We start from the raw sequence: 22,735 nt of genomic DNA on the forward strand, positions 1-22,735 counted from the left end.
TGATACACTTACAGTGCTCTCCTTTTGTTGACCAAGGTTCAGGTAGATTTCCCTTTAGCTTAAAATGTTGCTTTGCTATCAATATTAATAACATTTAGGCCAAATGTTCAATGGTAGACATTACTTTGTAGGTATTAATATAAGAGTTAAACATTTGGGGAGATATTTCAGATAAAGGTAGAATATCTGATCTGTAGCTATAAAGCAGTTGAGTGTTAACTTTCCATTTTTAGTTTGAAATTACAATAGAATCAAAATTTGGCATAAAGCGGCATGGCTCTGTCCTTGTGGAGAAAGACTGATATTCTCTTTCCTAGTCTGACTATTTTGTGGCCTTTGACCATATTTTTAGTTTTGTCTTTAGAAAAATCTAGGTAGCCATTGATGATGACCCAACTTATCCAAAACAAAATGCTCTGAATTGAAATAATTATTTTGGTATGTTCTATAATTAATTACATGTTTGATTGTTTTTTAAAATGATCCCTATGATTTCATTTTTGTAGGATTGTTGAACATGGGGAAGGAGGAGGCCTCTCTTGAGGAAATAGTAGCCTATCTCAACCAAATCTACTGTGGGCAAATTTCTATTGAAACCTCCCAGCTTGAGAGCCAGGAGGAGAAAGACTGGTTTGCCAAACGGTTTGAGGAACTGAAAAAAGAGACCTTTACCACAGAAGAGCGAAAACATCTGTCAAAACTAATGCTAGAATCTCAGGTATAAAAGTACCAGCTAACATCAATGGAATAGGACGGCTCTTTTTCTACAAAGATATATCAATATCGAAGAGAGGGAATTAAAGCATTTACTTACCCCTATTTACCTCGTTGCGTCAACACACTAGATAATAGAATACACACCACTTTGTTCTAAGTAGGAAAAAGTAGAACCCCAAACAACTGAGTCAAAATATATACTTTTTATATAATTGCCTATTCACTCTGTAAAAGACTGAAAAGCCCTTAAGACCTTGCTTCTCTTTTTATGACCTGGAATGATCAAAAAAGAACGATGCATGGAAGAGATTCTTGGTGCAGATTAATAGACCTTGAGTCTGTCAAGGCTATGATCAGGACTCAGGCGTGTCAAGATGACAAGGAAACTATTCCCAGTAATTTGGATAGTTGGGTCATTTGCGGCCTTGACAAAATAGTACCGTAGAGCCTGGTACTAAAACTCAAGGGCTAGGAGGGGCAGACCCCTAAGGCCCAGGCCCAACTCTAGAGGAACACATTCTAAGAGGATCCCTCTTGGGGTAAGTTATTCCACCACTCGGGTGGTTTTCTCTGCAATCTGACTGCTGCCTGCTGTCCTTTAGGCTTTCCAGCCATGTTCTGGATTAGTTACATCTGTCTCTGGGGTGTGTTGTGAAGGGGCACGGCTGCGGTCACTTGAAGCAGTGTGGGGTCTTCCTACAATACACACGAATGTGTCTGATTTTGACCTAAGTAGTTGGCTATCTTCCCACCACAAATGTGTCTGACATGATGTTCCATAGGAGTTTGACCACTTTTTGGCCACCAAGTTTGCTACAGTGAAGCGGTATGGAGGCGAAGGAGCTGAAAGCATGATGGGCTTTTTCCATGAGTTGCTGAAAATGGCAGCCTACAGTGGGATAACTGATGTTATTATTGGCATGCCCCATAGAGGGAGGCTTAATTTATTGACAGGCCTTCTGCAATTCCCTCCGGAGGTAAGGTACTTTCTATGATGTACAATTGACTGTAACAGGATAGAACCGACGATGCTAGTAATTCCTTCTAGAAGCCTGAGTAAACATCTCAGCCGTTGGTCCAGGAGGTAGCTTAATTAATTGATGGAACCTAACACTGCTGATAGATATGGTATTTGGGTTGATTTTCTGTGTAGTCTTATATGGATTCTTTCTTCTCTCAGGGAAAGTAAAAGTTAGTTTGTTTTCTCAAGGATGATATGAATAGATAATTTCTTTGAAATTATCTCTGTTCTTTGAAGCACGCTTTACCAATTTAATAAAAATTGCTCAAACATTAAGATCTGTGCAATTATTTACAATTTCACCCTCCAAGGAGTCAATTTTACCTTCCATTTATTTGCAGAGTTTATACTTAACATATTGTACTAAAACTAATAATACATTAGTATTATTGTCATCCTGGGAGACCACTCACATGAGTGGTTCTGTAGGTAACTGGATCTTGGTGTTCTTCTTTCGCCCAACTCAGCTGCTCTATCAGTCTCTAAACAGACTCGTGAGTCCGGATTGCAGATTTGATGGCCAGGAACATCAAAATGACTTGTAATTTAATAAGATTGTGGCCATTGTGTGTGGATCAACCTCAGCACTGATCTGGGCCAGAAGAGTAAAAGTAATTATAAGTGTTAAAGGGACTGTGAAAGTTAATGGAGTGAATGGAGCCCATGGAAGGATGTGTCATCATTACATCATTGGAAAGTATACATGACGCCATGTTTGGGGCCCAGCTTTACCACTACTACTCATACCTCAGTTTTTCTGATGCTGAGAGATTGATAATCTGCTTTTAAAAGACGGAGACTTTAGAAAAGGCAGACGATGACAAAATAAAGTGATTGACAGGTGTGCTTAAATACATGCAGAAATCCCTAAACCAAAGATTGCATTCCCAAAAATATCACAAAAAAATGACTCCAAGATACTGAATTATAAATGAGCGTATTTGTGAGAAACACATATGTACCCACACTGTGTGAGTATGGGTGTTCCTGTTTGTAAATTGGTCAGTAAGAAGCTTTTGGGTCACTCAAACCATTTGGATAATTGAGAATAACATGTTGTCTTTGGTAACTGTCTTGGCTTGAGACCCAGCTTTGTTACTTAGCGGCCAAGGACCTTTAACAATTTAGTTAATTTCTCTTGTTTGTGCATTTTTTAAAATGTAAAATCATAAAGGGGCACCCGGGTGGCTCAGTCGGTTGAATGTCCGACTTCAGCTCAGGTCATGGTTTCACGGTCCAGGAGTTTGAGCCCTGCATTGGGCTCTGTGCTGACAGCTCGGAGCCTGGAGCCTGCTTCAGATTCTGTGTCTCCTCTCTCTGCACCTGCCCTGCTCGCACTCTGTCTGTCTCTCTCTCAAAAATAAATAAATATTAAATGTAAAATCATAAATATTTAATTTTTTTCTTTTCAAATTTTTGCTTGAATTATTCCATGGGTCATTTTTTTCTGTCTGTAGATGTGCAGCTTTGTTCTCTAAAACTTCTAGTTGATTTCTTGGGCATTCAGAATAATTTCATATTTATCTAGCTATTCCAGGGAGGAGGCAAGCTTGGGGTCACCCTCCTCCTCTGCCATCTTAACTCCTAGCTTGTGCATTTTTTTTTTTTTTAGCTTGTGCATTTTTAAAATGGGTAGTAACATGTATCTTGTGGTAGACTATGAAAATGAAGTCAGAGAACGTATGCAAAGAAGTCCTTTGAGAATCAGACAGTAGAGGTTTTTTTAGGTGTGATTTGAGCTGATCAGTGCATGTTATCTTGTGTCTAAATGGGATTAAGTTCTAGTCTGCCATTTTCCTGTGTACCTTTAACAAGATTCATACAAAATTCTTTTGGAAAATATATTCTAACAGGTGTATTCAAGAAAAAATTATTTTGCTTATGGCAAGGTAGAGGTGACTCACCATCTAACATTTTACTGCCTAACTTATCGTCTACATGTCTAACTTATCATCTACACATCTGTCATGTTAGGCTCTTCTGAAAGTGTTGTTACTTCAGGGGTGCCTGGGTGTGGCTCAGTCCGTTAGGTGTTTGGCTCTTGATCTCGGCTCAGGTCATGTGTGATCTCACAGTTTGTGAGATTGGGTGAGGAGCCCGCTTGGGATTCTCTCTCCCTCCCTCTCTCTGCCCTTCCCCTGCTCTCTCTCTCTCTCTCTCTCTTTCTCTCTAAATAAATAAATAGGGGCACCTGGGTGGCTCAGTTGGTTGGGTGCCCGACTTCACCTCAGGTCATGATCTCGCGGTTCCTGAGTTCAAACCCCACGTTCGGCTTTCTGCTGTCAGTGCAGAGCCTGCTTCTGATCCTCTGTCCCCCTCTCTCTGCCCCTCCTCTGCTTGTGCTCGCTCAAAAAAAAGTAAAAAGAATTAAAAAAAATAAAGCAAACCAAAGCAAAAACTGTTGGTACTTCATTTGATTATGAAGATCTTCAAATAGTTCTGTGCATTTGAGCAGTTAAAAGTTTGTTTAATACATGGTAATAATACTTACACAAGCATGTACAGAAAAGTGTTTTTTAAATTATTTTTTAATTGTATGATTTAAACTAGCCATCTCTTCCCAGCTGTCCATTGTTATAAAAGACATTTTTTCTTGTATGTTTATTCATAATAGCTGATGTTCCGTAAAATGCGAGGCTTAAGTGAATTTCCAGAAGGTGTTTCAGCCACCGGTGATGTCCTATCTCACTTGACCTCCTCGGTTGACCTGGACTTCGGCGCGCACCATCCCCTCCATGTGACCATGCTGCCAAACCCCTCGCACCTGGAAGCCGTCAACCCCGTGGCTGTCGGGAAGACTCGGGGAAGGCAGCAGTCTAGACAGGACGGGGACTACTCTCCAGACAGTTCGGCTCAGCCTGGGGACAAAGTCATTTGCTTACAGGTACTTGTAGCTTCAGGAAGTGAGGCCAGAGGGTGGGGAGACCGGGAAGAAGGGAAGCCCAGGTTGGTAGTTCTGAAAGGAGATGGTGGACATCCAAGATGAAATTGAGATGAACTTTTGGTAAAAGAAGATTCCGGGCTTGTTTTTAAAATTAACAGCAGATATGAGGTCTCATCTCAAGGCAACTGACTTTAGACTGAGATTTCACTGTGTTTATTTCTCTTATGAGTTATTTCGGGGGGTATTGACTAGTATCCCTGATGCTTTTCAGAGGACAGATGTCAGAACTTCTCTGAAAATATGGCCCTCTAGGAAACTACATAGTATCCATATACGTAACAAGGCTGTAAGAGTCTGGATTTAGTTTGTTAGCTTGCTTGTTTGTTTTAAAATGAAGGTCTTTGGCATTAAGGCAACCCATACATATCATTAGTGTGGCTGTTGCTTCAGTTTTTTGTAACCTGACAGCCTAGATGTTCAGACTGTGGATCACATTTTTTTTTCCCTATGAGTATTCATTTAAATATGAACCTTTAACTACCGGGCAGTAATTAATTCTCGGTATCAGTGGCTGAGTCTCTAAACCCTATAGAAATAGGTACATCTGTAAGGCAGGAGAATATTTGGCTGCATATACAAATAACAACTTTATCTTATTCATGTTAATTTTTCATGGGCCAGAAACTTGTAGTAAGTAAATTGGGGGTATGCAGCTTTGCATTTGACAATGACATAGTTTTTCAAAATGGAAATCTTGCATTGTTAGCCATTCTCTTTACCTTTTGCTCGACTTAATTCACGATACTGTAAAATATTTTAGTCATTCACATTAGCAAGTCTTAACATGGACTTCAGAAAATGACACTTTATTTATTTTTGAGAACGGGGGGGGGGGGGGGGGGAGGGGCACAGAGAGCCGGAGACAGAATTCAAAGCAGGCTCCAGGCTCCAAGCTGTCATCATAGAACTCAACACGGGGCTCAAACTCACAAACCGCGAGATTATAACCTGAGCCAAAATCAGACACTTAAGTGACTGAGCCATGCTGGCACCCCAACATTTTCTTCAAAGTGATAGGAAACTTCCCTCTTTTGTCTATTTTGTGTTCCCAAATCACTTGCCCTGCTGTGTCTGTACGTGTCCTGCTGTGCTGATTTCTTGTGGGAACTCTAAATTTGGAGCCTATAAAATCATGGTGGGTGAGATTCTGGATGCTACTTTTTCTGCCTGACCTCTTCTGTTTATTTTGGTCCCAAACCTGGTGAAAGTAGATTGTCATCTGTGATCTGTGTGTGTCCAAACCCCCTTGCCATCTTTGGCTACGTAGCTTCCACCTCATCCAGCATTTGTTTGTGTTTATGGACCCTCACTCCCAAAAATCTATACGCAGCATAGTGGAGTGGTTTCTCTTCTGATTTAAGAAGAAAATAAAATTAACAGATGATACCTGTGTGCCTTAGTGCCGTGAATCCGAAGACCAGGATAAAATGATGCAAGTTATGAGCAGATGTTATGTTACTTTTAAAAAAAGTTTTTTTTTGAGAGAGAGAGAGAGAGAGAGTACGTGTGTGCGTGCATGGGTGAGCAGGGGAGGGGAAGAGAGAGGGGGAGAGAGAATCTTAAGCAGGCTCCATGGCCAGCTTGGGACTAGATCTCACAACTGTGAGATCATGACTTGAGCCAGAATCAAGGTGACTGAGCCACCTAGGTACCCCTAAAAATTTTTTTCTTTGAGTATAGTTGACTCCAGATGTTATGTTCTTATTGATGTCTCTAGTGTAACATTTTTGTAAAGGAGCAGAAGAAGTACACATCTTCCTTGCTTTACTGAAATTCTTTCCTTTTTTCTTTTTTTCTGAGAGAGAGAGAGAGAGAGCGAGAGCGCATGCGCAGGTGAGCAGGGGAGGGGCAGAGGGAGAGAGAGAGGAAAAAAGAGAGAGAGGGAGTCCCAAGCAGGCACCACGCTCAGCTGGGAGCCCAACTCAGGGATCCATCTCAAGACCATGAGATCACATCCTGAGCCAAAATCAAGAGTCAGACACTTAACTGATTGAGCCACCCAGGCACCCCAATGAACTCCTCCTATATCATTACCCCCAAGAAATCCCATGGGCAAGGAGGAGTGCTCAGATGCCAGGAGCCCCTGGCCCTTGTGGCTAAGGGTTGGACTTGACAGTGTGGCGTGGTATAGAAGAGGCAAAGACTGTGGAACCAAGAAGATGAGTTCAAATCCTGGCTTTGCTGCTTTCTGGCTTGGTGTGCTTGGTTCTGTTATGGTAGTTCTCTGAATCTCATAGAAAAATGGGAGTGTGTTCAGAGAATTAAAGGCGAACATGGACATAATAACTTCCTTGATCCAGGAGAAAGGCTTGGAGGGGTGGAGACATAAGTAGAAAAAACACAGAAGGCCCAGGGTATAGTCCAATGTGAAGTGTACACTCTTTGTGAGCCTTGGTTTCCTCCTCTGTAAAAAGGACAGTAGTGACTTCCTTACCTGGCCCCCACCTGGTTGTTGAGGGGATTAATGCTGTGGAGATAATGGAAGGGTGTGTTATTAGTAGGTATAGATAACTCCAAAATGGGAGTCATCCCTATACACCCTAGCCAAACGAAGGCGGGGCCTGGAAATTTCACTGAGGCCAAGGAGTGCTTCCTTTCTTAGCCAAAATATTCTACTGACATTAAAAAAAATGACTATTTTAAGGACATTGTCAATGTCCTTTTAAAAAATGTACGAGGTATTCTTTCTTCATTTATATTTAGGTCTTTTACTTCTATTCTTATTAGAGCCCAGTGGTTACCTTCAGTTAGGACATACCATATTATTTTATTTATTAATTATTTTATTTTAGAGAGAGTGAGAGAGACAGTGCGAGCAGGAGAGAGGGGCAGAAGGGGAGAGAGAGAGAGAGAGAATCTTAAGCATCCTCCACACTCAATGAGGAACCTGACCTTGGGATCATGACCGGAGCCAAAATCAAGAGTTGGATGCTAGGGGTGCCTGGGTGGCTCAGTCAGTTAAGTGTCTGATTCTTGGTTTTGGGCTCAGGTCATGATCTCATAGTTTCGTGAGTTTGAGCCCTGCATCAGGCTCCGTGCTAACAGTATGGAGCCTGCTTGGGATTCTCTTTCTCTGCCCCTCCCCCACTCATGCTCTCTCTCTCTCTGTCTCTCTCTCTCTCTCTCTTTCTCTCTCAAAATAAATAAATAAACTTTAAAAAAGTAACAACAAAAAAAAAAAACAGTTGGACGCTCAAGCGACTGAGCCACCCGGGCCCCCCAGATTACTTATTCTTAAATGTTTGTTTCTTTTTTAGAGAGAGAGAGAGAGAGAGACAGAGTACAAGCGGAGAAGGGGCAGAAGAAGAGGGAGACACAGAATCTGAAGCAGGCTGCAAGCTGTCACTGCAGAGCCTGATGCAGGGCTTGAACTCACAAACTGTGAGATCATGACCTGAGCCAAAGTCAGACACTTAACCGATTGAGCCACCCAGGCGCCACTTTTATTCTTTACTTCAGCATTTTGACTGTTTATGATACTAGACTTTTATTTATTTTTTTATTGCAATATATTTGACAATAGCATTATGTCAATTTAAGGTGTATAACATGTTGATGTCACAGATAATCACCTTGTAGCCTGAAGTCAGTAGAACTCATATCTTCTTCTAAGATCTATAATTCCCTTGTTATTTGCTTTCAACTTTTGTGAAAATGATCTCCCCTTTTATCTACTACTTTCCATCTATCAGGTTTTGTGATGATGTTGTGATCTAACAGACTTCAGATGTGCTGGGAGAGTAGCACATTTCAGATGTTATGTGATAGTATTTTGTTGTTTCCTCAAAGCATCCTTTCAATTACCTGTGATATACTTTCCCCCCATGCCTCCTGTCTTTGCTGTCATATCTCCCTCCCCCCACCTCTTTGTGTTCACGGTGTGGCCAACACAGCCAGTGGGGATTAGGTGATGTGAGCTGCACACCGTCTCTTTTCAGGGGCAGGATGATTGGGGAAGAGAGAGAGAGTTCAAAGCTATGCACTGTTCCTCATGTCTTGCAAGCTGTTTTCATGAAAACTGTACTGGAGCTGATTTTCCTTCAGTACTGCTGATAGTCCTTCCTTCTGTGGTGCTGCTGTATGTTCTAGAATGTTGATAGGTATATTAGAAGTGATGCATGCGAGTGACAATGTGGGGGTGAAAGAATAGATCAATTGGCGGTGGCCACAAGAGGTAAAGGGGCTTTGAAACCAACTTGAGATCAGCCTAACCATCCTAGAAAGTCCTGTACGGAACCAGCAGATTTTTAGGAGGGCGGGAGAGCAGTGAGACCGTGGTTGTTTTTATTCCTGTTATTATTTGAAAACAATTTATTCCAAACTGGATACATAAATTTCTCCACCTCTTATGTTCATTTTCTTGTTTTCTCCTCTATGATTTAGGTTCACGGTGATGCTTCTTTCTGTGGTCAGGGGATTGTTCCTGAAACATTTACGCTGTCTAATCTCCCACATTTCAGAATTGGTGGGAGTGTCCATCTGATTGTCAATAACCAGCTGGGTTACACCACTCCTGCCGAAAGAGGAAGGTCTTCCTTATACTGCAGTGATATCGGTATGTGATGTAGGGAGGCATCTCTAGAAAAACATCTAGTTCACTAGGAACAGTAAGCCTCCCTGGTTACTCCGTTTTAAATTTGGGGTCAGATATGGTTAGTAGTCACCAACAGTGGTATCCATGTTCCTTTAAAATCCGAGTGTGACCTTTGAATCCGAAGAGGTGAAACAAGAGGGAAACACAAAGGGTGCCATCTCAAATTGCCCAGATACCCAGTTGAATGCTCTCATGGGAACCAAAGATCAACACAATTAGTACAACACCGGGGTACTCATCTTTAGGAGATTCAGATCCAGGGTGCCCAAGACCTTAGTCAAGAATGATACTGAATTTGGCTAAGGGGTCTTGGTTAGAAATCAGATACAAAGAAGCAAAGTTGACTTGTTCTACCCTGGAAATTAGCAATATTAAGAGAAGGGCAGGGCTTTTTTTTAAACCCATCCCCCAATTCACAGAGTTACCTGAATTGTTAGATGGTAGGAACTATTGCGTTTTTGCACCCAGCCCCTGGCCTGGATGCCTTTTGGAGCTATCTATGTGAATGTTTTGGGATTAGTTTGACAAAGATACTGGAAGCACATTCTAGGGCTTTTCTTTGAAGAAAATCAATTTTTTTTTAGGATTCGTCCTTTAATGACCGTTTTATCTCAGGAGGGAAGATACAGTAACAATGACAGTAACAAAATAAATAGTAGTTATTACATACCAGGCACTCTTCAGCACTTTATATGCAGTAACTCAGGGAATCTTTACAACATCACCAGGAGGTATAGGAGCTATTATCCCAGTTTTATAGATGAGAAAACTGAGATTCATAACTTTACTAAGGTCACAGAGTGAGTCACAGAGCTAGGACATGACCTCTTTCCTATCAGCTGGACTCCAAAGTGTGGGTTCTTAACAGCCCAGCCAAATCATCTCTGAGTATGTGGGCTGCCTCCCCACGCAGGCAAGAGGACTTGGAGGTGGGCTAATGTCCATTGGGGTCGGCTAGCCAGCTTCATCTGTCTTCTCTGCCTCAGGGAAGCTTGTGGGCTGTGCCGTCATCCATGTCAATGGAGACAGCCCAGAAGAAGTGGTTCGGGCCACACAACTGGCTTTTGAATACCAGCGCCAGTTCCGGAAGGATGTGATTGTTGACTTGTTATGCTACAGGCAGTGGGGCCACAATGAGCTGGATGAGCCCTTCTTCACAAATCCAGTCATGTACAAAATCATCAGGTATAATTATAAATCTTTGTTGAAGATCCCCTTACTCCCATAGGGCTTGCATTTTTTTAAATTATTTTTATTAGACACTCTGAAGTGGGGCGACCAACTCCCTGGGTTGCCTGGGACATGAAACTTTCAGGACTGAAACTGGGGTAGTCCTGAGCAAACTGGGATGATCATCCTACGGATCCCGGGAAAGCTCCCCAGAGTCTTCAAACTCCACACGTTTACTCTATGAATAAATGAAGGCAATTTACCAATCTCACTGAGGTAGGAAGACTGGGGCAGAGCCCTTAGCCCGAAGCTACTTAGTTTGTCACTGACAGGATCAGAAATAGAGCCTCTGTGATTCACGTGGTGCCTCAGCAAGAGGCCACATGATGGATTTTAAGGAACCTAGAGAACTCTGCTGTCCAATATGGAAGCCACTACCATACATGGCTACTGAACACTTGAAATGTGGCCATTCCTGCTGGAGATGGGTTGTGAGTGTAATGAACACACCAGATTCCAAAGACCTTGAAAAAAAGAATGTAAACTACCTCAATAAGAATTTTTATGTTGATAAAGTATTGAAGTGACTATATTTTGAGTAAACTGAATTAAATATGTCATTAAAATTCATTCCACCTGTTTAATTTTAACCTTTTCTAACATGACCACTAAGAGATTTTTAATTACATGTTGGCTGGCTCTGCATTTCTCTTGGACAGCATTGAGACAGAAAGTTAAAGAGATGGAGGGGAACGTGTTCCTTTGGAATTTCCTTTTTTGATACTAGAAAGTACAATAGAACCCCCTCCCCCACTTTATTTCCTCATAGATATAAATTAAAGTAGAGAAAGAAATTTGGTGACACTTCATAGGTCTTTCTGGTCAGAGGTAGCACCCTGCTCTTGGAAGAACAAATCTGGGTTCTCTGTTTAGCTTTGAATTTAGCTGCTGAGTGACCACATGTGGCTCAAGGCCCCATTTAAAAAAAAAAAAAAAAAAAAATCTATCCAGTCCATCTGTCACTTTTGTCATGATTAAATATGATAAAATATGTGAGCAAGATTTGTTGTTTAAAGTATTACTTGAGCATAGATTGGCATTATTATTGTTGTAAAACCGAGATACTGATTATTATAGTTTCCGGATTATTAAAGCCACCTGAAACATGTTGGTGACTTTGAGTTCAATACTGTTTGAAATAAAGTGGTAAGACAATGTAGGTCAGTCTTGTAAATAACTTTCCAGAATGTACCAATTCATAGAGAAACTCTACTAATTATTTCTACCTTGATGTAGATAAAAGCTTATAAAGATGAATCTTATTTTTTTGCTTGCCTGCAAGAAGTTGTTACTCACCATTGCCTTAAAAAAAAATAATGCATTGGAGTGAAAGGTACATAACATAAAATGGATCATTTTATTTTTTATTTTATTTATTTTAATTTTTCTAATGTTCATTTATTTTTTGGAAGACAGAGACAGAGCATGAGCAGGGGAGGGGCAGAGAGAGGGAGACACAGAATCCGAAGCAGATTCCAGGCTCCATGCTGTCAGCACAGAGCCTGACGCAGAGCTCAAATTCATCGAGCTGAATCATGACCTGAGCTGAAGTCAAACACTTAACCGACTGAGCCACCCAGGAACCCCTAAAATGGATCATTTTATTTTTATTTTATTTATTTGTTTATTTTACATTTTTTTATTTTTGAGAGACAGAGCACAAGTGGGGGAGGGGCAGAGAGTAGGGGAGACACAGAATCTGAAGCAGGTTCCAGGCTCTGAGCTGTCAGCCCAGAGCCTGACGTGGGGCTTGAACTCACAAACCGTGAGATCATGACCTGAGCTGAAGTCGGATGCTTAACCGACCGAGCCACCCAGGTGGCCCATAAAATGGATCATTTTAAAGTGAACAATTCAGAGGCATTTAGTACATTGACAACGTAGTACAACCACCCCTTCTATCCAGTTCCTGAACATTTCCTGTGTGCCTTTTTATAGTGACGTGGCTCTGTGATGCCTTGGACAACTAGTGTATCTGTCACGCTTTGGTTTTTACAAACCCGATTGACTTTTCTCTCCTCTCTCTTGGACAGAGCCCGGAAGAGCATCCCAGACACCTATGCAGAGCACCTTATTGCCAACGGACTCATGACCGAGGAAGAGGTGTCGGATATCAAAACCTCCTACTATGCAAAGTTAAATGACCATTTAACTAACATGGCCCACTATAGCCCCTCGGCCACCAACCTGCAGGCTCACTGGCAGGGCCTGGTCCAGCCGGAGGCTTCCATTACAACCTGGAACACTGGTGTGCCCCTAGACCTCCTGCGATTTATTGGCGGGAAGTCCGTGGAGGTGCCGGAGGGACTCCACATGCACAGTCACCTTCTGAAGATGTACGTTCAGGTAGGGAGCATTAGAATTTCCAGTTGTCGTTTGTTTGTCTTGTGCAGCAAAGAAATTCGTGTTGATCTGGTCTTTTCGGTTCAGCTAATGAATTTGACATTTATTGCATGCCACTAGGTTCTAGTGATGTTTTGGTAGTGATGCTCTCTTAAGTCAGATTTGTCTACTTGTGCTCTTTTCTCTCTTCTTTCCTTTGTATACACAAACAGGTTCTGGTACTGATAGTCCATTCAGGTTTTGTCTACTTCTCATTTTCCTCGATTTACTTACTCATTCATACATGTTTAATACATGTACATGCACTACATGCACATTATCAAAAATACAGGACAGAAATACCTGTTTTGATTTCTCTGATTAGTGAGCAGAAAACACTTTCATTTTGGGGGCCAGCTTGAATAAAAATAAGTACACATCAACAAACATACCCCCAAAGGCAACCATTTGCCCTTACACACCTTGATGTTTCTTACATATTGTCTCACGTTAAAGATAGATTGAAACTGGGGCGCCTGGGTGGCGCAGTCGGTTGAGCGACCGACTTCAGCTCAGGTCACGATCTCACGGTCCCTGAGTTCGAGCCCCACGTCAGGCTCTGGGCTGATGGCTCAGAGCCTGGAGCCTGCTTCCGATTCTGTGTCTCCTTCTCTCTCTGCCCCTCCCCCCTTCATGCTCTGTCTCTCTCTGTCTCAAAAATAAATAAACATCAAAAAAAAAAATTAAAAAAAAAAAAAGATAGATTGAAACTTTGGTTTGCCTGGGACTCGGGAATTTCCTGGAACGTGGGATTCTGCATGCTCAAAGTGAGGGAGCAAAAGTCAAAGGCCTTCGTCTTTCTTAAACTTGGATAGAGGCACTTTGTCCTCTGAATGATTTTGAGATGCTTACTTCATTTCCAGTTTTTTTTAATTTATTTTAAATGCTTATTTATTTATTTTGAGAGAGAGAGAGAGAGAGAGTGAGCAAGCCAGCAGGGGAGCGTCAGAGAGAGAGTGAGAGAGAGAGAATCCAAAGCAGGCTTCTTGCTGTCAGTGCAGGGCCCCACTTGGGACTTGATCTCACAACCGTGAGATCATGACCTGAGCTGAAATCAAGAGTTGGACGCTTAACCGACTGAGCCACCCAGGCACCCCTAGGCTTTTATTATAGGTACAGAGATTCTTAAAATAATCTGTGTACTTACCATCCAGGTGAAGAAATTGAATATTACAAGCACAGTTCTCTGCGTGCCCTCCCTGGTGCCGTCTCCTCTCCATTGTGCACAGGCTTAACCACTAACCTGAGTGCCTGCTAGTTTTGCCTGTTTGAAAACCTATAATTGCTATCTTACTCTCATCTTTCCCTTCTGCACTTTCTGTTTTAATATAACATTATAATTTTGATCCATACTGTTGTTGCATTACGTTTTGTGAACTCAGTGTGGAAAAGGGTATATAGACTGTTAAAAGTGTCTTTTTTTCCCCTCTGCTTCTGTTTTTTGCAGTCCAGACTGGAGAAAGTGATGGATGGAACAAAATTAGACTGGGCTACGGCAGAAGCTCTTGCCTTGGGCTCATTACTTGCTGAGGGTAAGACATTTCTGTTTAGTTGCACAACTGGTAGGGACTGCTTTATATGACACTTGATGTATGTGACCCCTGCAGTTCTGAGTAAAACTATCTCCAATTGTTTTCAGTAACTAGAGAGGTTCTAAAATGTGTTAGCTTTTCTTCTTCAACAATATTATTTAATCTTCAGAATAAGTCATGTTGGTGACCTTCATCAAAGAATAGACTATAGAACATTTCTTGCTAAGAAACAAAGGGCCCTGTGCTGGATGAATTGGAAAGATATTTTCCTCCAAACATTGTAGGGCAAGCAATGACTCTCCATTCTTGTATGATCTTGCCTTACACAGACTTTTGAATATAGGGCAGATATATTTTATTTTTTTATATATTTTTTTAATGTTTATTATTTTTGAGAGAGAGAGAGAGAGACAGTGTGAGCAGGGGAGGGGCAGAGAGAGAAAGGGAGACACAGAATCCGAAGCAGGCTTCAGGATCCCAGCTTTCAGCACAGAGCCCCACTTGGGGCTTGAATCCATGAACTGTGAGGTCATGACTCAAGCCGAAGTTGGACACTTAACTGACTGAGCCACCCAGGTGCCCCAGAACAGGTATATTTTAATGTGGTTAATCTATTGCTAAGGGAAATTCTCAGGATGAACTGATGTGTAAGAATTCAGCATCACCATGTGTTGTTAATACTTAGGTTATTCACGGGAATCTGTTTTTTTTTTGTTTTTTCCTCCTTGCTTGCTTAAGGTTTTAATGTCCGTCTGAGTGGGCAAGATGTCGGCCGTGGAACTTTTAGTCAGAGGCACGCCATGGTTGTTTGCCAGAACACCGATGACACCTATATCCCTCTGAACCATATGGACCCAAATCAGAAAGGGTTCCTAGAGGTAGGATGTCTTAGTGTCTATTGTAAAACCCAGGTGCTGATAATTATAGTTACAGGATTCTTAAAGCAGCTAGAAACAGATGTCAGCAACTTTGGGTTCAATCGTTTTAAAAAAAAATTTAGGGGCACCTGGGTGGCTCGGTTGGTTGGGTGTCCGACTTCCGCTCAGATCATTATCTCGCAGTTCAGGAGTTCGAGCCCGCATCAGGCTCTGTGCTGACAGCTCAGAGCCTGGAGCCTGCTTCAGATTCTGTGACTCCCATTCTCTCTCTGCCCCTCCCCTGCTCTCTCTCTCTCTCAGAAATAAATAAAAACATTAAAAAATTTAAAAAAATTCCAGTATAGTTAACATGGTGTTTTATTAGTTTCAGGTGTGCAATATAGGGATTCAGCACTTTCATACATCACCCAGTGCTCATCTAGTGTATCTTTTTTTATTATTAAATATAATTTATTGTCAAATTGGTGTCCATACAATACCCAGTGATCATCCCAACAGGTGCCCTCCTCGATGCCCATCACCCACTTTCCTCTCTCCCCTACCCCCCATCAACCCTCAGTTCTCAGTTTTTAAGAGTCTCTTATGGTTTGCCTCCTTCCCTCTCTGTAACTTTTGTTTCCCCCTTCCCCTCCCCCATGGTCTTGTGTTAAGTTTCTCAGGATCCACATATGAATGAAAACATGGTATCGGTCTTTCTCTGCCTGACTTATTTCACTTAGCATAATACCCTCCCTGTTCCATCACATTGTTACAAATGGCCAGATTTCATTCTTTCTCACTGCCAAGTAGTATTCCGTTGTATATATAAACCACATCTTCTTTATCCATTCGTCAGTTGATGGACATTTAGGCTCTTTCCATAATTTGGTTATTGTTGAAAGTGCTGCTAGAAACTTTGGGGTACAAGTGCCCCTATGCATCAGCACTCCTGGATCCCTTGGGTAAATTCCTAGCAGTGCTATTCCAGAGCAGCTGCACCAGTTTGCATTCCCACCAACAGTGCAAGAGCTTTCCTGTTTCTCCACGTCCTCGCCAGCGTCTATAGTCTCCTGATTTGTTCATTTTGGCCACTCTGACTGGCGTGACGTGGTATCTGAGTGTGGTTTTGATTTGTATTTCCCTGATGAGGAGTGATGTTGAGCATCTTTTCATGTGCCTGTTGGCCATATGGATGTCTTCTTTAGAGAAGTGTCTATTCATGTGTTCTGCCCATTTCTTCACTGGATTATTTGTTTTTCGGGTGTGGAGTTTGGTGAGCTCTTTATAGATTTTGGATCGTAGCCCTTTGTCCGATATGTCATTTGCAAATATCTTTTCCCATTCCCTTGGTTGCCTTTTAGTTTTGTTGATTGTTTCCTTTGCTGTGCGGAAGCGTTTTATCTTAATGAGGTCCCAGTAGTTCATTTTTGCTTTTAATTCCCTTGCCTTTGGAGATGTGTCGAGTAAGAAAATGCTGCAGCTGAGGTCAGAGAGGTTTTTTCCTGCTTTCTCCTTTAGGGTTTTGATGGTTTCCTGTCTCACATTCAGGTCCTTCATCCATTTTGAGTTTGTTTTTGTGAATGGTGTAAGAGAATGGTCTAGTTTCATCCTTCTGCATGTTGCTGTCCAGTTCTCCCAATACCATTGTTAAAGAGACTGTCTTTTTTCCATTGGATATTCTTTTGCAAATCAATTAATATGATACATGACATTAATAAAAGAAAAAATAAGAACCGTATGATTCTGTCTATAGATGTAGAAAAAGCATTTGACAAAATACAGCATCCTTTCTTAATAAAAACCCTTGAGAAAGTCGGGATAGAAAGAAAATACTTAAACATCATAAAAGCCGTTTATGAAGAGCCGACAGCTAATATCATCCTCAATGGGGAAAAACTGAGAGCTTTCCCCCTGAGATCAGGAACACGACAGGGATGTCCACTCTCACTGCTGTTGTTTAACATGGTGTTGGAAGTGCTAGCATCAGCGATCAGACAACAAAAGGAATCAAAGGCATCAAAATTGGCAAAGATGAAGTCAAACTTTCACTGTTTGCAGACGACGTGATACTCTACATGCAAAACCTGACAGACTCCACCAAAAGTCTGTTAGAACTGATACATGAATTCAGCAAAGTCGCAGGATACAAAATTAATGTACAGAAATCGGTTGCATTTTTATACACCAATAATGAAGCAACAGAAAGAGAAATAAAGAAACTGATCCCATTCACAATTTCACCAAGAATCATAAAATACCTAGGAATAAACCTAACCAAAGATGTAAAAGATCTGTATGCTGAAAACTATAGAAAACTTATGAAGGAAATTGAAGAAAAGAAATGGAAAAACATTCCATGCTCACGGATTGGAAGAATAAATATTGTTAAAATGTCAATACTTCCCAAAGCAATCTACACATTCAATGCAATCCCAATCAAAATCGCACCAGCATTCTTCTTGAAGCTAGAACAAGCAATCCTAAAATTTGTATGGAACCACAAACGACCCCGAATAGCCAAAGAAATATTGAAGAAGGAAACCAGAGTAGGAGGCATCACAATCCCAGACTTTAGCCTCTACTACAAAGCTGTAATCATCAAGACAACATGGTATTGGCACAAAAACATACACATAGACCAATGGAATAGTATAGAGACTCCAGAATTGGACCCACAAATGTATGGCCAACTAATCTTAGATCAGTGTACTCTTAATTCCCTTCACCTACTTCATGCATCCCCCACTGGTAAAACCATGCCCCACTGGTAAAACCAGTTTTTACAAGTGGTAAAAACTGGTTACCACTAGTTTCTTCTTTAATAGTCTGTTTTTGTGTGTGTCTTTTTCTATTTGTTCATTTCTTTTGTTTCTTTTTTTTTTAATTTATTTTTTTATAATTTAACTTTATTTTTTATTTTTTAAAATTTACATCCAAATTAGTTAGTATATAGTGAAGCAATGATTTCAGGGGTAGATGCCTTAATGCCCCTTACCCATTTAGCCCATCCCCTCTCCTACAACCCCTCCAGCAACCCTCAGTTTTTTTCTCTATTAAAACCATGTCTTTTATATGAAGGACCCTGGGAGGAACTCCTACTTGCTCTTGGTACTGCTCCTGGTACTGACTAAGTTGACTGAGCAGTGGTTTGTCTCTATGGTGTGTGTACCGTGAATTCTGCAACTGAGCCACATTCTTCTGTCAGTAATGGCTCCCAGGAAGAGGTGGAGGCCACTGACCTCTGGTGACTGTAAGCCACCAGGCTGTCTTTCCCCTTTATTCTGTGTCTCAATCTTTATCTTCTTTCTCTCTATGTACATTTACATCATCACATTGTACATCATATATATTTATGAGCCATCTCAAGTATGTTTTGGAATAAATAAAAGGATTAATAAATCCAAGAAATGAAAGTAGATTTGTGTATACATGAGTACAAATGACAATGAATGCTTAGGAGAAGGTGCAAAGAATCTACTTGGGAAGTCAGGAAAACCTTGGGAGGGGAAGCCAGATTTGAACTGGGCCTGGAAGGACATGAGGAGTTGCCTAGTCTGATGCCTATAGAGAGAACATTCCAGGTGGACACCATAATACCTACAAAGCCTGTGAAGTGAGAAGACAGGACCTACAAATAGCTTCATGTGACTGGAGGTTAAGTTGCAAAGTGGAAACAGGAGTCAGGAAGAGGAGACTGGCCAGACTCCCCACCTTGTGAAAGACTCGGAATGTTATGTAAACAGGAAACCGTGGAGGAATTTTGAACAGGTGATCAGATTTTTGTATCAGAAAGAACCCTCCCCATGGTACTTTGGAAGCTGAAGATGGATGAGAACTTCAGATGGTGTATCCACCCAGCTTTATTGAGGTATAATAGGACAATTTCTTTTTTTCTTTAAAACAATTTTTTAATGTTTATTTATTTTTAAGAGACAGCGTGAGTGGGGAGGGGCAGAGGGAGAGGGAGACAGAGAATCCAAAGCAGGCTCTGTGCTGTCAGCACAAATCCTGACATGGGACTTGAACCCACGAACCATGAGATCATGATCCGAAGTTCATGAGCCAAAGTTAGACACTCAACCGACTGAGCCACCCAGGTGCCCCATAATAGGACAATTTCTAAGGAGGCTTCTCAATAGTCTAGGCAGGAAATCACATGGACCTGAATGAGGGCAATAGCAGTGCAGACAGAAGATGGGACCAGATTTGAGAACATTTACCAAACAACAGCTATGGGACTTAGCGGTAGATGGAGGGAGTGAGGAAGACTAGTCTCGCTTATCTCCTGGCTTCCTGACTTGGACAATTGCTATATGATGGTGATACTCACCCAAATATAAAGAGGGGGAACAGGTTTGGTAAGGAAAGCTGATGGATTCAGTTTTGAACATTTGACTTTGAGGTGGCTGAGTAACATACAAGTTTCTGTCCATTACAGAAAAGCAATTAGATATGTATGTCTGGACTTAATGAAGGAATCTTATCTTGAGATACAGGTTTGGATATCATCAGGGTGAAGTGATTGAAACCACAAGGGTGGGAGAATCTCCCTGGGAGAGAGCAGAATGGGAAGAGGGCCAAGGGATAGGGTCCTGGGAAAAAACAGCTTCTAAGGGGCTGGCAGGGGAAAAGTATTTCCCTAGAGAGCATCCAGAGGAGGAGAACAGGGAGACACTGTGTCATGACCTGAAGAAGAAAGAAGTCAAATATGAGGAAGAATAACATGGCCATTGGATTTAGCCACTGGAAAGTCAAGAGTTGACTTCACGTACAGCTATTTTAGTGGAGCAGTGAGAACAGAAGCTAGACGCTACTAGCTTAAAGGGTAAAATTCCCACAAATGGTGAGATCATGACCTGAGCTGCAATCAAGAGTCAGACACAACCGACTGAGCCACCCAGGTGCCCCTATTTTATTATTTTTTAGATTGAAGTATAGTTGACACACAAAGTTGTGTTAGTTTCAGGTGTACAACATAGTGGTTTGACAGGTCTATTTGTGTTATGCTTTGCTCACAAGTGTAGCTACCGTCTGTCACCTAACAACGCTATTACGATATCATTGATGATGCTCCCTATGCTGTACCTTTCATCCCTGTGACTTACTCATTCCATGGCTGGAAGTCCGTACTTCCCACACTCTTCCACCCATTTTGCCCATTCCCCGCTCCTCCTCCCTCCACAATCACCAGTTTGTTCTCTGTGTTTATGGGTCTGTTTCCACTTTTGTTTGTCTTTTTGTTTCCCTTAAGCACAATCATATAGTTTTTGTCCATCTCTGTCTGACTTGTTTCACTTAGCATCGTACCCTCTAGATCCACCCATGTGGTCATACGACTGAGTAGAATCACGTTGCGTTTAATTGTCCTCTTTTGCCTCCTCAGAGATCTAATTTTGTGTTCTGCTTTTCTTTTTTATCTTAACATGCTGTGACGGTTCTTTTGATTTATTGTGCAGATAGGATATTAGAATAATGGATTCTAACCAAAGGTAGGCCTTCTTTTGGTAACTTTCCCCCTTTGCTTTGTGATATGTTTTTTAAAAGCTTGTATGACACAGTTTTACTCTAACCAATCAAGGTAGATCATCTAAGAAGTTAATTTTGCTTATCCTTAAAGATCACTTTTACTGCCCACGTTGCATTCTTCTCCTCCTTTCCTTGTGCCACCTTCCCCCACATGCGTCACTCACAGGGGGCAGTAGATGTCCTTTCTCAAGAAATGAGGAGATAACTGGAAAGAAAGCTCCCCTCTGTGCCCTTCCTCCTTTTTGAGAGGTTTGTGACGCTTTACCTTGACTGATCTATGTCCCCAGCTTTCCTTGCCATGACAGTGTTTCTGTTCTTTTCCTTTGTATTAATTAGATCAGCAACAGCCCGCTGTCAGAAGAGGCTGTCCTGGGATTTGAATATGGGATGAGCATCGAAAGCCCCAGGTTACTGCCCATCTGGGAGGCTCAGTTTGGCGATTTCTTCAATGGTGCTCAGATCATCTTTGACACGTTCATCTCTGGAGGTGGGTGTCAGCATATGCATGTGGAATGGTGTATAGCACCAGCCTCGTGGGGAAACATGAATGAGACGGGGCCATAACTGCTCTACCACAGCCCCTCAGGAGAGTTAGGGGCTGCCCTGCCATCTCCTGGGGCATGGCAGCTATTGGATGGTTACAGAAGCTGCTGGAGGGCTAGGGGCCACTCGGTCACTGTACAGGCAGAACTTTCTCCAGGGCAGTGTGCTTGGCTGTAGGGAGAAGGGCATGTACCTGCCAGCTCCTAGGTAGTTTGACTTTGCGGTCTGCACTTGGGGCATGTTGCATAACTGTGACATGAATACCGAGCAGGCAGTGGGGACATAGTAGAGATTTGTGGTCAGAGTGAATGGCAGCCTTGAAAATCCACTTCCCTCGGGGCGCCTGGGTGGCTCAGTCAGTTGAGCTTTTGACCTCGGCTCAGGTCATGATCTTGCAGCTTATAAGTTCGAGACCCATGTCACAGCTCAGCCTGGAGCCTGCTTCGGATTCTCTCCCTCTGCCCTTCCCCTGCTCATGCTCTGTCTCTGTCTCTCTATCTCCAAATTAAAAAAAAATATTAAAAAGAAAAAGAAAGAAAGAAAGAAAGAAAGAAAGAAAGAAAGAAAGAAAGAAAGGAAGAAAAGAAAATCCACTTCCCTCCACCCAAGGATGTTCAACTATCTGAAAGCTGGTAGTGGGACATCTTTATTTTTTTGTTTTGTGTTTAAAAAAATTTTTTTAAGTTTATTTATTTTGAAAGAGACAGAGACAGTGTGAGTGGAGGAGGGGTAGAGAGAGAGAGGGGGGGAGAGAGAGAATCCTAGGTAGGCTCAGCACTGTCAACACAGAGCCCGACCTAGGGCTCGAACTCACGAAACCATGACATCATGACCTGAGCCAAAGAGTCAGAGGCTTAACTGACTGAGCCGCCTGGGCACCCCTTGTTTTGTTTTGTTTTGTTTTGTTTTGTTTTGTTTTGTTTTATGAGAGGGCACATGTGAGCAAGGGGCAGACAGAGAGGGAGAGAATCCCATGAAGGGCAGAGAGGGAGAAAGAGAGAGGGAGAATCCCATGAGGGGCAGAGAGGGAGAGAGAGAGAGAAGCAGGTCTCACCGGAATCAGGGCTCCAGCTCACCCACTGGAAGAGGGGCTGGAACTCACAAACCCTGAGATCGTGACCGGAGCCAAAGTTCAATGCTTAACTGACTGAGCCAACGAGGTGCTCCCTTATTGTTTTTAATAATCATTTACAAAAGCAGAATGTACTTATTATAAAAATCAGAGTATGCAAAGTACAAGTGTGAGTCCCCATCACCCCATTTTCGGGGGGTAACCAACCCCTTTGGATTCTTTGCACTCCAGTCGTCCCTCTGGCCGTGTTTCTCTGTGACCTTGTGGTTGTAGGGAAGAAAAGTGCCTTGAGGAGACTGGACTTTGACATGGCCAGG

At 42.0% G+C, this 22,735-nt stretch overlaps 1 protein-coding gene across 3 annotated transcripts in view; it reads left to right on the forward strand.

Annotated features, from left to right (window-relative positions):
- The window catches only part of DHTKD1 (dehydrogenase E1 and transketolase domain containing 1), a 51,490-nt gene that overhangs the window by 19,159 nt on the left and 9,596 nt on the right, over positions 1 to 22,735 (forward strand). For all 3 annotated transcript variants that reach the window (XM_042991041.1, XM_007081204.3, XM_042991042.1), the window contains exons 3-11: positions 507 to 718; positions 1,500 to 1,694; positions 4,353 to 4,622; positions 9,066 to 9,237; positions 10,263 to 10,461; positions 12,540 to 12,852; positions 14,336 to 14,420; positions 15,159 to 15,298; positions 21,140 to 21,290. In XM_042991041.1, coding sequence (XP_042846975.1) covers positions 507 to 718; positions 1,500 to 1,694; positions 4,353 to 4,622; positions 9,066 to 9,237; positions 10,263 to 10,461; positions 12,540 to 12,852; positions 14,336 to 14,420; positions 15,159 to 15,298; positions 21,140 to 21,290 — 1,737 coding nt within the window. The remainder of the gene's footprint in view (positions 1 to 506; positions 719 to 1,499; positions 1,695 to 4,352; positions 4,623 to 9,065; positions 9,238 to 10,262; positions 10,462 to 12,539; positions 12,853 to 14,335; positions 14,421 to 15,158; positions 15,299 to 21,139; positions 21,291 to 22,735) is intronic.

Source organism: Panthera tigris, chromosome B4 (genome assembly GCF_018350195.1).
Source record: "Panthera tigris isolate Pti1 chromosome B4, P.tigris_Pti1_mat1.1, whole genome shotgun sequence".
In the NCBI taxonomy this organism is placed as follows: Eukaryota; Metazoa; Chordata; class Mammalia; order Carnivora; family Felidae; genus Panthera; species Panthera tigris.